Source organism: Nicotiana sylvestris, chromosome 4, assembly GCF_000393655.2.
Source record: "Nicotiana sylvestris chromosome 4, ASM39365v2, whole genome shotgun sequence".
Taxonomy (NCBI): Eukaryota; Viridiplantae; Streptophyta; class Magnoliopsida; order Solanales; family Solanaceae; genus Nicotiana; species Nicotiana sylvestris.
In genome coordinates, this window is record NC_091060.1 from 44,362,783 (window position 1) to 44,376,749 (window position 13,967).

Consider the following 13,967-nt stretch of genomic DNA (forward strand, 5'->3'; position numbering starts at 1 on the left):
TGAATGATTCATACTAAATTAAAAACTAAAAACCAACACATAAACACTCACATTAAATCACTTGATGAAAAATTAACGAACTTCAAACAAAAAAATGAACACGAATTAAATCCAATAACATTACAACAAGGATGAATGATTCAAATTAAATCACTCGACATTCGACATTAAATCACTTGATGAAGAACTAACGAACTTCAAACAAAAAATTAACACGAATTATCTATAACAAAAACAAAGACCTGGGTTCGAATTCAAACCAACCTATCGGAACACGAACATAATCATAGAAAGAAGAAAAGGAGCGGAAGATGAATTTACTGAACGAAAACTAAAAGAAAAGAGAACGGAAACCTACTAGTTTGAAGTCCGGGTTCGAACGGAAACTCGACGAACTGAACAAACATCACTGTGTTCAAACCATTTTCGTTTTTGATGCAGTGACGATCGAGTTCACTGGTTTGTGGTCGTTCATGGATGAAGCTGGACGTTGGGTGGTCGGAAAGCTGATGGAGTTAACGGACTGTTTGGTTGCTTGGTAGAGCAGCTAGTCGTGAGGAGGAGGCTGTGTGTGTGTGTGTTGAGCAGCAGCAGCCATGGCAGGCTGTTTCAGGTGGAACGAGGAAGAAGATGACCGGAGTTGCTGCGTCAATGGCGACGTGAGGTGAAGCAAAAAGGGTGGTCGCCGTGGTTGAGCTGGGAACGAAGAAGAAGAAGGAGCAGCAGTCATGGCGGTTTGGGTGGACGACGAGGGTCATGAATGGTCGTCGCATGAGTGAGCTAGGTTGTTCGACGAGCAGGAACGCAGCAGCACTGCTGCTCCTTAATGGTGGATGGGGTGTCGACTTGGGTGGTCCGACGGACTGTGAGGGTTGCGGGTTATGGAGATGGCAGTGGGGTTTTTTGAAGCGACGGGGTCGTTCATGGTTGGAGTTGAGGACGAAGAAGCAGAGAAAGGCAGCCATGGGAGGGCAGCCATGGGAGCTAGAGCTTGGGGTTGTTTGGAGAAGATGGAGAGAAGAGCGGGGGGAGGGGGGTGCAGATGTTTTTTAGGTTAGGGTTTTCAAAAAATGAAAAATGAAAAAATGGAAGAAGGGGGTTGGGATTTGTTTGGGTTATGGGGCGGACTGGGTTGGGTCAACCTGGTGGGGGTTATTTGGTTTGGGCCTGGTTGATTTAAATTAAAAGGTGGCCCAATCCGATTTTCTTCTTATTTCCATTGCTTTTTTTTTTCTTTTTTTTTCTTAAACTAAAACTAAATTCTAAAAATCCTAAATTATCATATAGAACTAAATTAATTTATAAAAGTGCAAATTAACTATTAATAATAATTAACACATAATTAAATAGCAATTACGATAAAATCTCACAATTTGAACATTAAATGCTAAAAATGCAACGTACATTATTTTTTATGATTTTTTGTTCTTTTAAAACAAACTTAATTGCTCCTAATTGCAGAATTAAATCCTAAATGCAAATGCGATATATTTTTATATATTTTTTATTAATTTAACAAATAAACATGCACGGACAAATACAAATAATTATCAAGAAAATACCACGAAAATTCTCAAAATTGCACACAAAAGGAAAATTATTTTATTTTGAATTTTTGGGAGTAATTCTCATGTAGGGCAAAAATCACGTGCTTACACATTTTACTGCATTATTTTTATTTTATAACAAATATTACTTATTAAGTCTTTCCTTATTTGAACTATTATGTAGGAATTTAAAGTTAATTAAAGTTTACCTTTTATATATTTGAACAAATAGCTAATTCGAGAAGATGAAAAATCTTCTTAGCAATAGTAGACCGGTTTTAATAAGAAAAAAGTGACTTAGATTTCAACCAAAATAATCATTAACGTTTAAGACCTTTTCCATTGTTTCGAATCCTTTTGTTCATTTACAAACGGAAGACCGTAATTTTATACTTGCAGATTGCAACAAATATTAATTTAACATTTTAATTATAAGTGCGATTAGATTTTATATTTTATATACATGAATTAATAATAGTATTTATAAAATAATTACATGAGATTCAACCAATAACATTTATGTATCTAATAATAATAATAATAATAATAATAATAATAATAATATAATCACAAATTTTATTTTGTACACTACGAGTTCTATTTTTAACCTACAAATATTTTAAAATTTGTATGGAGTTAATTAAGTTATAATAATATTTTTTTTATCTACAAGCTACGTAACGAGTGAAAAAGAATACATGTGCAAAATATATTTTCAAAAATCTATCTATCTATACTATTATAAAAGTATGAAACTCTAACACGTTAAGATTTTCACAGAAGTTTTTATTGTCAAACTCTAAACCCTATGTCAGTTAGCTGATCCTGTCTGCATTTTCAACGATGAACTTACTAACATTAGTTTTCTAACATCAGAACTCTTAAATTTTCAGGAGTTATGCGTTTCGCTAAAACTAAAAAAAAGGTATAAAAACAAGTATGATAATTTATGAAATTGAAGTAATAAAATTATAAAACTTGAACAAAATTAAAGCCGGATATAATGATTGAGATGATTGAGGACTTTTATGGGTAGACTTTCTTCCTTTATTGAGTTAGTTAAATACGATCAATAATCATTATTTTTAGGAACTTATACCTTTTCTTTTAACTTGTATTTACAATTAACTCAAATATATTTTAATATAATATTTATGTAAGTTTTAAAAAAATTATAATTATTGAGACGAGCCACGCGCGCGTTGCGCATATACTTTTAGGAGGCGAATTTTGCAAATGGATACATGATACTAGTATTTACATGTAAAAGTCCCTATTTATTTGTGCTAATAGCTGTCAGCGGGTAACTTCTAACTGAATAGCTTGGACCGGCGGGAACCCAGACGGGTCACCCCCAAATTGATTGGTATTCTTAGCAGAGAAGGTAACCGGAAATTGAGTAGAAGATTGATTGAAAACGACTCGTGGACTCCCTTCTCTGCTCAATATTACTTGTAGTCTTATTTATTCATTTATTTATTATCAACGTTTCTTGCACTACTTAAGTTATCACACACAGTACCAGAAGTTTCTTCGGAAATCTCTAATCAATAAATCCATTTTTCTGTGTGATTTTCACTGTAATTCATTGTTTGAGTTCAACAATTAAAGAATCGTGCCAATTGATGTTGAATTATAGCATGAATTAAACCGGAAATTATCGGAGAGAGAATCAAGATATGATGATAAATTTTCAAGGTCTTTCAAAGCAGAAATCTCCCCAGGTATTGCCTCTTTGTTCTTACATACATATATAGACAAAACAAGACAAACTTGCAAATATCATTAAGTATTTTGCAATTGGGTTTTATTAGCAGATTGTATGAAGTTAGTCAATATACATAACGACAAGAATGTGATGGTAGTTAGTCACATAGGAAGAAGTTCATTCTTAGACCAGCGTGGGCATTTGCTAAAGAGTTTTAGGGGTAATTTGCCAACTAATCTTTTGTGTGTGTGTGTGTGTTATTAAGTATGTGCTTGACTAGATATACGCATTTTCTCTTCTCCTCAGTGATTTTTTATATGTAAGGCTTGAGGCTTCTGTCGAAAGTTGAAATTTGTACTACAAAATGTTCTTCTTTGAGTTCTTGAGCTCTTTGAACGCAGGGTAAACTGATATCGGAGGTAGATGCGATAGTTCCACCTTAAGCATTGGGTAAACTGATAGGGTTTTAGTTATATATACCGTTAGTGTAAGGAATTTTTACACCATTAGGTCACGTCTACTTAGTGTATCAGATAACCTGTCTTATTTTCAAGATTACTGATCTCTCATTTTAAGGAGACTTACCTGTAGATATCATTTGGGTGACTTGATAGTGTAAACACAGACAGTGTATATACCTTAAACTCAAATTGATATATTATAGTGAAATTGTATGATGTTAACTTCCTTACACCTGAATCATGAATTGGACTTCTAAGAATGTTCTATTGGCGAAATTTAGAAAAAAGATGTGTGCTCTTTAGTCTATAGTTGTAAAGTTCTTATTGACTCAACTTTTTGATTTTCAATTAGTTTTAGTGTGCTAATGTTGACAGGTTCTGTTTGAAGACGCATTTCCGGCGGCTGATCCTGGCACATTGGAGCAATTAAAAGAGTTGAGCTGCAGAAGGAGAGCTATCGAATCCATCAACCAAAATAGCTTTGTGACAGAGGCTATTGCCAGGGAAATGTCTGGGGGATTGACTTCTCGATGTGAACAGGTAGTCATCTTTTCTCATGCACTATCAAGAACTAAAAATAAGATGAACTTGAAAAGTTATCATCTTACTTTTGACTCTAGTGAACAGATTTGGCAAGATTCTAAAACCCATGTATGATGAAGTTTAAATAAGAACGTTTCATCTTTGTTTGCATCCTTAGTCATGGTAAAGTCTTTGTATAATACCTGGTTACTAACGTAGTAACATGGAGATAATAACATTCTGCGTCACTAATTAAATGGACAACCACAACGCGGTATCATGAAGAACACCAGACACGGGTGTGTTAGCCATGAATTTGGATTATGTTAATCATTACAACGACAACAACAAAAAATCCGGCGGGATCCCACAAGTGGATTGTGGGGAGAGTAGTGTGTACGTAGACCTTACCCCCTACCGTGGGAAGGTAGAAAGGCTGTTTCCGATAGACCCTCGGCTCAGGAAAGATAAAAATTATGTTGATCATTGAAAAAACAAAATTAAATAGACAAATAGGTTGGATGGCCTCAATATGCACAAGCAGATTTTTAACCTTTCGGAGCAGTGAATAGCCTAAAGTTTCTCATTTTCATTTTTGTTTCAAACTATACAGAATATACAGAAGGTGGAACAGTATTTACCAATTTTGGGAAACCTGATACACCATGTAAATCTAGTTGGTGACAACCCCAAGATGGTTCGATGGATTTCTGACCTAAAGATTAGGTGGAGCAGTGCTCTCACTTCATCATCCTTTTTTCAACTTAACGGTCCAAAACTTTATCAGATGGATAATTTGCATTCTGAACTTGCAATGACACTTTTCGTTCTTGGTGCATTGTTTCGAGATCGAGCTCTTGAAGTTCTGTCAACAGGTATGTGTGAAATATCTGTCCGTTCCTTTATCTCGGGAATCCTATATCATGCAAATATCTTATTTACTCCTCCCTTACGTCGTGCAGATTTAGTGCAATCAGCCTCCTTTCTCAGAAAAGCTGCAGGAGTTTACCATCATATAGCTCAGGATGTCCTTCCCTGTTTACAGCCTGCATCGGCACAAGAAAGGCCACCAGAAGCTGTAATCAGTGTTTCTGCTGCAATCGCCCTTGTTTGCTTAGCTGAGGCACAGGTTGGTCTTAATCGTTATCCTGTTATCATTTTTCTGCTCAAGCTTTCATACAATGATGACATCTATATTTCCTTCATTAGAATATGAGCATCAACACGGCCTGTTTTTTATGTCTTCTGGTTGGCAAGTAATTATGGTTCTCTTTTTGCTTGCCTGATGTTGGACAATTCCAAAAATTTTAGGCTGTGAGTGTGAGGAAGGCAGAGCAAAAAGGGAATACTGGAGGACTCTTGGCGAAGCTGCACTATGGTGTTTGTAAATTTCTTGAAGAAGCTATGCATACCTTGCATTCAGCCACCAAGCAGTGCAAAGACATTTCATCTTGCTTAATGGTATGTCTTGTTGGTCTACTTTTTCCTCTTTTTCCGGTTCCTTTTATTTGTTCTTTATCTGTCAATGCTTGGATGATTGAGGACAAAATTCTTGCTGGAAAAGTTTAATTCATCAATTTAGTCAGAAGTTTGTTTCCGTAGTTCATTTTGCTCTAAACTTAGGCAGCTAATAGATGGAAATGCCACCCAAGTGGAGTTTTTATTCCTTGAAATACCAGGATACCCGTTTAGTAATACAGAACATAAGGCAAGCAGTAAAATTTCGCTGATGGAGTAGAAATAGCAGAAAAGGATAATATGTTGTACTCAATTTGCCTTAATAATGTTTGGCATGCAAAGGTTTGTGACTTATAGCCTGTTTGGCCAAGCTTTTTTTTGGCCAAAAGAGCTTTTTTGGGCCAAAAGCACTTTTGGCTAAAAATTGAGGTGCTTGACCAAGCTTTTGGAAGGAAAAAAGTGCTTTTGAGGAGAAACAGAAGCAGTTTTTGAGAAGCATAAAAAAGTAGCTTCTCTCCAAAAGCACTTTTGAGAAAAATATACTTAGAAGCAGTTTTCAAAAGCTTAGCCAAACACTAATTACTGCCCAAAAGTGCTTGTCAAATTAATTAGTCAAACACAAACTGCTTCTCACCAAAAGCACTTTTTTTAAAAGTACTTTTGAGAAAATCACTTCTCAAAATAAGTCGATTTTAGAAGCTTCGCCAAACAGGTTATTAGTTTTGTGTAGAAGTCCATGAGAAACATCGCATAGAAGGCCGAAGCTCATGGTAATTCTTAACCATGATATTATACCAAAAAAGCTAAATTAGAGCAGCCTAAGGCAGGTATACTGCCTTTTTCACCTGAAGCCGCAACCAGGAATTGCCATATTTTCTGTTGTAAATGTAGAAAACCCTATCATTATACATTGTTGGAGTACAGGATATATAACAATTTCATGGTACATGAAGCAATTGAATCTTTGCATTTTACTCTAGGGACTCTCTTTTGGGATTTTGAGTAAAATGAGAACAATTCAAAGTTTTGTTTCCTAACGTAGTCAAACTTATAAGAACTGTTGCCTCCATCCCACCCTCGCCTTTCTACTGCAAACTGGAACTTGACATGTCTTTGAGGCGATTTTCTGTCCTATGCAGGATTATATTACAACTTCTAACATGTTACATGAGCTACTCAGTTACAAATATCTTGCGGAGAGTCTTAAGATTGAGGGGCAAATAGGTTTTGCTATTGGAGTTCTTCGGCATGTGATACAAAATGCAGAAAAGCATATACCAAGAGAAAAGTCATGGAGACTAGTTCATAAGCAATTGATCGATGACTTGACTGGACGGCTCCAGAAGTATGAACACGAAAATGAGTTTGTCTGGCATGAAAAGATTCCCATGCACGACGAACTGCCTGTACCTCAAGGTGTCACGATTGTTAGTCCCATACCTTATCAGCCACAAAGGTGGGAAAGAACACTTGTTTTCAAAATCTAAACCTACAATCCCTGTATAGCAGTTCTTTTGTTGGGAGCAGGACTACTATGCATAACCTTTGTAGGCGTCCTTCGTCATTTGAGTGTCTCGAAAAGGTGAAATATTATTGTTAGAGCTCTTCTATTGAGTGTAAATTCCCAAATTTTGGTGCTGCATGAACCTAATAAACGTGCCCCACGTTCCAAAAATTCATTCCGAAGCTTTCTCTCCTCCTTTCTTTTTACATGAGTCTAACCCCGTGCTGCAAATGTGTTATTTTCAGTTATGTTGCGGTAAGAGATGCGAAAATCATGAATCATAACACCTACATTTAACTAGAAGAAACTTAGTACCATACATAACAGAATTATATTACTAGGTGAAGTTTGAGTATTGAAATTAGAGATTTTGGAGATTTCTCCTCCTCCTTATCTCCCCCCTCACACAAACCCATTGTCCCTATCCACCCGCCGGCCACTGCCTCTACTCCGATGTTTCTCTACCACCACCAACAGCCGCTACTCTACCGGAAAAATGCTGGAGCTTCGCCAGAAAATTAAATGACTGTCTTTTTTGTCGTTCTCTCCCATGGCTGCCACAACTTCTTTCCATGTACACCTATATATCATTGTATGTCATATATATGTTAATGTATACACTTAACATACACATGACTTACGATGATATACATTAACACACACTGTACATACAAGACACACATGCAACATACCAGTGATATACACACTTGTCTATTAAGTATATGCCATTGTATATATAGTGATCTGACATATAGGACAAATAGTAAGATATGCATCAGATATACACTATATATACATTAAGCATACAGTGAGATACACCACACATATATATACTCATTTCTACCTTCAAAAAACCGCCACAGAACCACCATAACTACCACCACAAATCACCAGAACCACCAGCCATTCTACTATAACAATACAAAAACAACTTCCGTAAAAAGAACAGGTCTATTCTCCAGGTTCTTTAGGGATTCAAAGACCATATGTCCATTTTAATTCGAATAGCAAAGAAGGTGACTATTAATATGTAATGCAGGAAAGTACGTGTCGTCACCCAGTGAATCAAAAGAGAGGAAAGAGGAGGAGAAAATAACTCTACTATCGTCATTGGCCATCTGCGAAGAGGATGTCAGTGATTGGAGTTATGGCGACGACCTAAGTTGGGGATGAGGGATAAGCCGATGGTTGAATACAAATACAAGTGTAAAGTTAAATATTTACAAATATTTTATGAATTTCTTAATATAAATTCAAGGTCTACCAAGAGTTACTGGGTTCCGAAAATCCATATTGAATGCTCTAGGTTTGCCCCTGATGGTTGGGGTGAATGTGGTAAAGAGAGAGAGATTAGGGTTAGGTGGTAAAGAGCTAGAGATAAAACTAGGAGCCTGAAATCAAGGAATTCCTTGTTTCTCTAATTTGCTATGTTTTGGGAAGTGTTGTTACGTTGCGTAATTAGTTGAAAGTGTCATTAAAACTAGTAATTAGGGGTCTTTATTTGTCATATAGTGTAAAAGTTTCTTCAATATTGTATAGTTGAACTGTGGAAAATAAAAAATAAAAAAAAAAAAAAAAAAAAGAAGAAGAAGAAAACTGTAGAGTAATCCATCTTGGGCCTCTGCCCAAGTAAAATTACATGAGCGCCTTATGGGTCATAACTTGAAAGTGTAGAACACAAATATGGGCCATAACCCACAATAAGTCCTAAATTTTCAAATTCAGAATATACCTAATTCTGAAGTTTTAGTGAATTGACTAATCTTTAAATACATTATAAATTATGAGTATATTTTAAATAGTGGGCGTAAAATTTACCATTGTTGCAGTTCGCCCTTAGTTTTGCATTGGGAGTGAATTATCATATAGAATCTGGTTACACGAAAGCCCTGATAACTAGCCGTGTAGTAGGTACATTGTAGTAAGTCTAAATTTGTGAACTGGACTGTATATATAGTGTATGTGGATTGGTAACTTAGTGGGCGTTTGGACATAAGAATTGTAAAATTTCAAAAAAAAGTTAAAAAAAAAAAAAGGTGAAAATGGTATTTGAAAATTATAGTTGTGTTTCGACATGAATATTTTCGGTTATTTTTGATTTTTAATGAGTGATCTGAGTGAATTTTGAAAAATAGCTTTTTGGAGTTTTTCAAATTTTTGAAAAATTTCAAAATTCATCTTCAAGTGAAAATTGAAAATTTTATTATCAAATACTGATTTCGCAAAACAAATAAAAAAATTCTTATGTCCAAACGGGCTCTTAGAACATATGATAAATTATTATAACTTGTAAGCTATATTGTTACTCACAATAAAAATAAAACAAGCATTAAGGAAGTGAGATTAAATTATATTGTGAATTACACTACCATGAAGACAAAACAATTGAACCAAAAATAATATGCGCTCTATGTTTAATAAGAGTTCCAACTTTAGTACCTGAGGTTCTGCTAAGACTTTATTGCCGACAGGCTCTATTATCTGTTACCTGACATATGTTTATCTTTCTTCCATTATCTTCTTAAGGTTGTCGAAAAAAAAAATGTGAGCAAATATAAAACATGGAATGGACAAACATGCTGTACAGCAACTTTTTGCCTGTTAAACGTGGTGCACTAGTTGTCTCGGATAAGTTTGTCTCCTGCACCTAGAAGTAACAAATGTTTGGCCAAGGTTATTTTTGATCAAAAGTATTTTTTTTCCTAGAGTTAAAGTATTTGGCCAAGGTTTTAGAATATAAAAATTATTTTTAAGTAAAAGCAAGAACATTTTTTGAGAAGCAGTAAAAATAATTTTTCCCAAAAGCATTTTTTTCAAAGCACTTTTAAAAAAAATACATTTAAAAGTAATTTTTAAAAGTTTGATCACATATTAATTGCTGTTCAAAAGTGTTTTTCAAATTAATTAGCGAAATATAAATTGCTTCTCACCAAAAGTTTGACCAAACAAACTATAGTTATTTTCTTTGCATTTTTCCTTTTTATTTGGCTAACATAGAAATAACGAGTTTAAGCTTCTTGAACAATTTGAAAAAAAAACAAGTATAGAAGTAAATTCACAGTTTTATGCCATGGAAGTTTCCAAGAAAATACATGAAACTTCAAAATACGTTGACTTCAGCTTAGCTAAGGTGCCACTCAATCATGAAGACAAAAAGTCATATCTCTGATCTTTCAACAGTTCCATTTTTCAAATTCCAGATCCATTTTCTTAGTTCATCACAATATAAATTTGACTAGCAGTGTTGATAGCACATTGTCGTTGACACTAGCCACAGAGGTTCACATTAATGATTTATATATTAATTTACTACTAGAAATAATTTTCTTTTTTTGCTGCTGATTAACTAGTCAAATGCAACTAATGAACAGTATGAAAATCTCCATGCAACAACCAGATATATGTACGGTACGGTTCATTGTAATTAACTAAAATTCATTTCTTTATCTTTATTTTAAAGAAATTTTGTTGGTCGGAACAGGATATGATAAACGGGATACAAAGAAGGATAGATTGTTAAATGGAGAAAATATTATTGTCTCGTATATTGTTGACAATACCAGATATTAAAGAGTTTCTAAAAGCAGCGAGACTTACTTTACAGCTGTTTTCGTCCATGAGTTAAATACTCCCTCCATTCCAGTTTATGTGAATCTATTTTCTTTTTGGTCCGTTCCAAATAGAATGATGGAAACAATTTAGCTTAAACTTACAATTCTATCCTTAATGAGAAGCTTTTATAACCACACAAAACCTTTAGGTCCCTTTTTGACTTGTTTAGGATCATAAATTCTAAAAGTTTTTATTTTTTCTTAAACTCCGTGCCCAGTCAAACAGGATCACATAATTTGGAATAGAGGGAGTATTTGTTACGAAAACAAAAGATTCCTCATATAATAGGTTAGTTCTGGATTAAATTCTAGTTGCATGAATCTGTACGTCCGAATAATTGAGAAACAATGTAACATCCCGTACATTCAGAATAGATGTGGATATGTTAAATAGGTATTAATTTGATACTTTATACATATGAAGTCCTAGCGGGATGATTATGAGTGAAAATAGTTGTTTTGGAATCAAGACGGACCATGAGGTGCATAAGATTTGACAAAATCGACTAAGTTTGCAGAAGGTCTGTATTCCATCAGTGTTTGGTGAAAATATGTAAGGAATTTGGGAAAACTCAAAGAATGAAAGCCGTAGGCTTTGAAATAAATTTCCAACGATATATTATGGAGCCCGAACGGATCTCTGTGCAAAAGGTTATGCACGTTTTACATAACAGTATACGATATGAGCGCCGGTAGCGCGGCCGCACTAATTTGAGGCAGTGTTACTGCCGTTTAGCGCGGTCATTAGAGCGGGCAAGCCTCCAGTAGCGCGGGCGCGCTAGTGGGGGTTCGTTTTAAAGCTATATTTCGTCCCCCACATCCCCAAAACATAAATACTTGCTCTAGAAAGGGAAGCTCTCAAAAACCTAACTCCTTAAGGGTCCTTCCACCACCCAAGGTAAGTTCTAATGGTGATTCTAAGTTGATTTCAATTTTCTAACATCTTATTAACATGGGTAAACCCTCTGTATCATTAGATATTCGATTGGGACACCATTGTTGAGAGAAGAAACCCTAGAACTCGAATTCAAGAAGATTGAACGTCAAAAAGGAAATATCTTCACCCTCTAATTGATTCTATCATTGGATTAATGATTATAGACTTTATTCATGAGATATGAGTTGATGAGTTTGATAGAAAAGCATGAACGGTGATAGGTTTGAGTTGTTGATTGATTATTATTGGTTATGAGTGTTGATTACCTTATGGGTGATAAAGAATAATATTGTTTATAACCATTTGAGACTTTAGAATTTATCTAAGAGCAAGAGAATGAGTTATTGGGTGTAGAAACACTATTAATAAGGGCTATGCCACCGAGTGTTTGATAAAATGCCTAAGTGACCAAAACACGAGTATTATTGCTAATATGGAATCCCTTTAACTTGTATTGATATAGATTGAAGTTGAAAGGGTTGGCGAATATTGTATTATGCTCAAGAGCAGGAAGTAAAGGTATGTGAGGCTAACTCTCTATGTTTGGGAATTTTAATGATTCTCCCTACACTACGTTTCTTTTATGACGTTACCAATTGCCTCAGAAATATAGTTAAGCTTAGTTCCTTGAATAGTTGTAGAACTTCTATTCTCTAGCTTCATAACTCGTTCATGACTTTCATTCTGAATGTTGTGAGCTCAGTTCGTATTCAATATAGACTTGGTTTTGATGTCCCTAAGTCTCAGTATAGCTTACTCAGCATGTCATAAACAGTTGAAGTTTCAGTGATCATAATCAGTTCAAGAATACATGTCTCAGTCTAGTCCTATTCAGTATTCCAGTATTATGTAACTCAGTATGATCCAGTATTCCAGTATCATGTAGTTCAGTGTGATTCAGTATTTCACTATCATATATTGCAGTATGATTCTTAGTTCCCGACTTTAAATCCCTGAATGTTGAACACTTGTATTTGGGCCTGAGGCCGCAGTTTATGCTTTATGCATCTTTGGGCCTGAGGCCGCAGTTTATGCTTTATGCATTTTGGACCTGAGGTCGCAGTTATGTATACGTATACTTGGGCCCGAGGCCGCAGTTGGTGCACATATATATATTGGGCCTGAGGCCGCAACTTAATATTCAGATAAACAGGTTGTTCATCATTCAGAAGAGGGAGTATTCATAACCTTACTTCCTTTATTCAATTCAGTTATCAGTTATCAGTTATCTTTTCGGTTATCAGTTCAGTTACCAGTTCTTACTTCAGTTTCAGTTTCACTAGTTATCATTTCAGTTATCAGCTTAATTTCAGTTTCAGCATTTATAATTCTTTCTTTCAGTTGCTTTACATACCAGTACAATTCAAATGTACTGACGTCCCTTTTGCCCGGGGCCTGCATCTCACAATGAGGTAATGATTTACAGGTCAACGATGCAGAGCGCTAGGATTCTCGTACCATCTATTTGGTGATCCTCAATTCTTCGGGGGCATTATCATTACTTTATAGCCTGTCAGTATTTACAGATAGTTAGTATTTTCAGTACTTCAATAGAGGCTTCATAGACTAGAGTAATAGTTAGACAGAGTCGTAGTCTTTTCATATTGGCTACAAATATATTTCAAAATTGTATTAGTATTTCCTCACTTTGATTTATATCATTCAGACTTTCAGTATATCAGCATGTGTTAGTTTATCTTCCGCATTCAGTATGTTATGATATCTGTGAGCACGTGATTTTTGCTTCACGAAAAAACTACTCCAAAAGAAATCGAAAATTAAAACAAATTTCCTTGGTATGCAATTTTTAGAATTTGCGTGGCATTTTTGGATAATTATTTGTGTTTTTATCTGTGAATGTTTATCCTGTTTTACTTAATTAAAATACAAAAACAAAAATATGATGCACGCATATTTAGGATTTGATTATGCATTCAGGAACTAATCGAACCATAATTTGGTTTTAAAAGAAGAAAATCACAAAAATATGCATTTAGTCTATTTTATGTCATTTAAAGTGTGCCATCGTGTGATTTTATTTTAATTAAATGTTTTAACTTGTGTGCTAATTATTGTTAAGAGTTAATTAATATTTTGTAGTTTAATTTTGGTTTTACAATTTATTTTTAGAATTTTTGTTAATTATTAATTAAAAAAAGAAAATGAAAAGAGTTGAAAATATAAGGCAAATCGAATTTGGGCCAAAATTTTAGACCAAA

The 13,967-nt window shown here is 34.7% G+C and overlaps 1 protein-coding gene and 1 long non-coding RNA gene across 6 annotated transcripts; both read left to right on the plus strand.

The window, feature by feature from the left end:
• Positions 1 to 2,829: 2,829 nt before the first annotated feature.
• On the plus strand, positions 2,830 to 8,481 carry LOC104230989 (uncharacterized). Of its 5 annotated transcripts, none has more exons than XM_009783904.2 (7): positions 2,830 to 2,931; positions 3,187 to 3,271; positions 4,092 to 4,256; positions 4,852 to 5,113; positions 5,201 to 5,367; positions 5,550 to 5,699; positions 6,836 to 7,375. In XM_009783904.2, exons 2-7 carry the CDS (start codon positions 3,227 to 3,229, stop codon positions 7,181 to 7,183), a joined length of 1,137 nt encoding a protein of 378 aa, XP_009782206.1. In that variant the 5' UTR covers positions 2,830 to 2,931; positions 3,187 to 3,226; the 3' UTR covers positions 7,184 to 7,375. The 5 variants fall into 5 exon arrangements, 4 of the variants coding, with proteins under 4 accessions (XP_009782206.1, XP_009782207.1, XP_009782205.1 ...); XR_711997.2 differs by adding an exon at positions 8,240 to 8,481 and having other exon boundaries at positions 2,834 to 3,271; positions 6,836 to 7,278; XM_009783905.2 differs by having other exon boundaries at positions 2,834 to 3,271; positions 4,075 to 4,256.
• Positions 8,482 to 10,194: 1,713 nt separating this feature from the next.
• On the plus strand, positions 10,195 to 13,424 carry LOC138889138 (uncharacterized). Its single transcript, XR_011406745.1, has 2 exons — positions 10,195 to 12,267; positions 13,175 to 13,424. It is a non-coding gene; the product is annotated as an uncharacterized lncRNA (long non-coding RNA).
• The last annotated feature ends 543 nt before the right edge of the window (positions 13,425 to 13,967 follow it).

Coding starts and splice junctions, on each gene's coding strand:
- LOC104230989 (XM_009783904.2), top strand. CDS start 3,227: ATGATGATAAATTTTCAAGGTCTTTCAAAGCAGAAATCTCCCCAG. Junction 4,257..4,851: donor TGACTTCTCGATGTGAACAG/GTAGTCATCTTT, acceptor CAAACTATACAG/AATATACAGAAGGTGGAACA. Junction 5,700..6,835: donor ACATTTCATCTTGCTTAATG/GTATGTCTTGTT, acceptor TGTCCTATGCAG/GATTATATTACAACTTCTAA.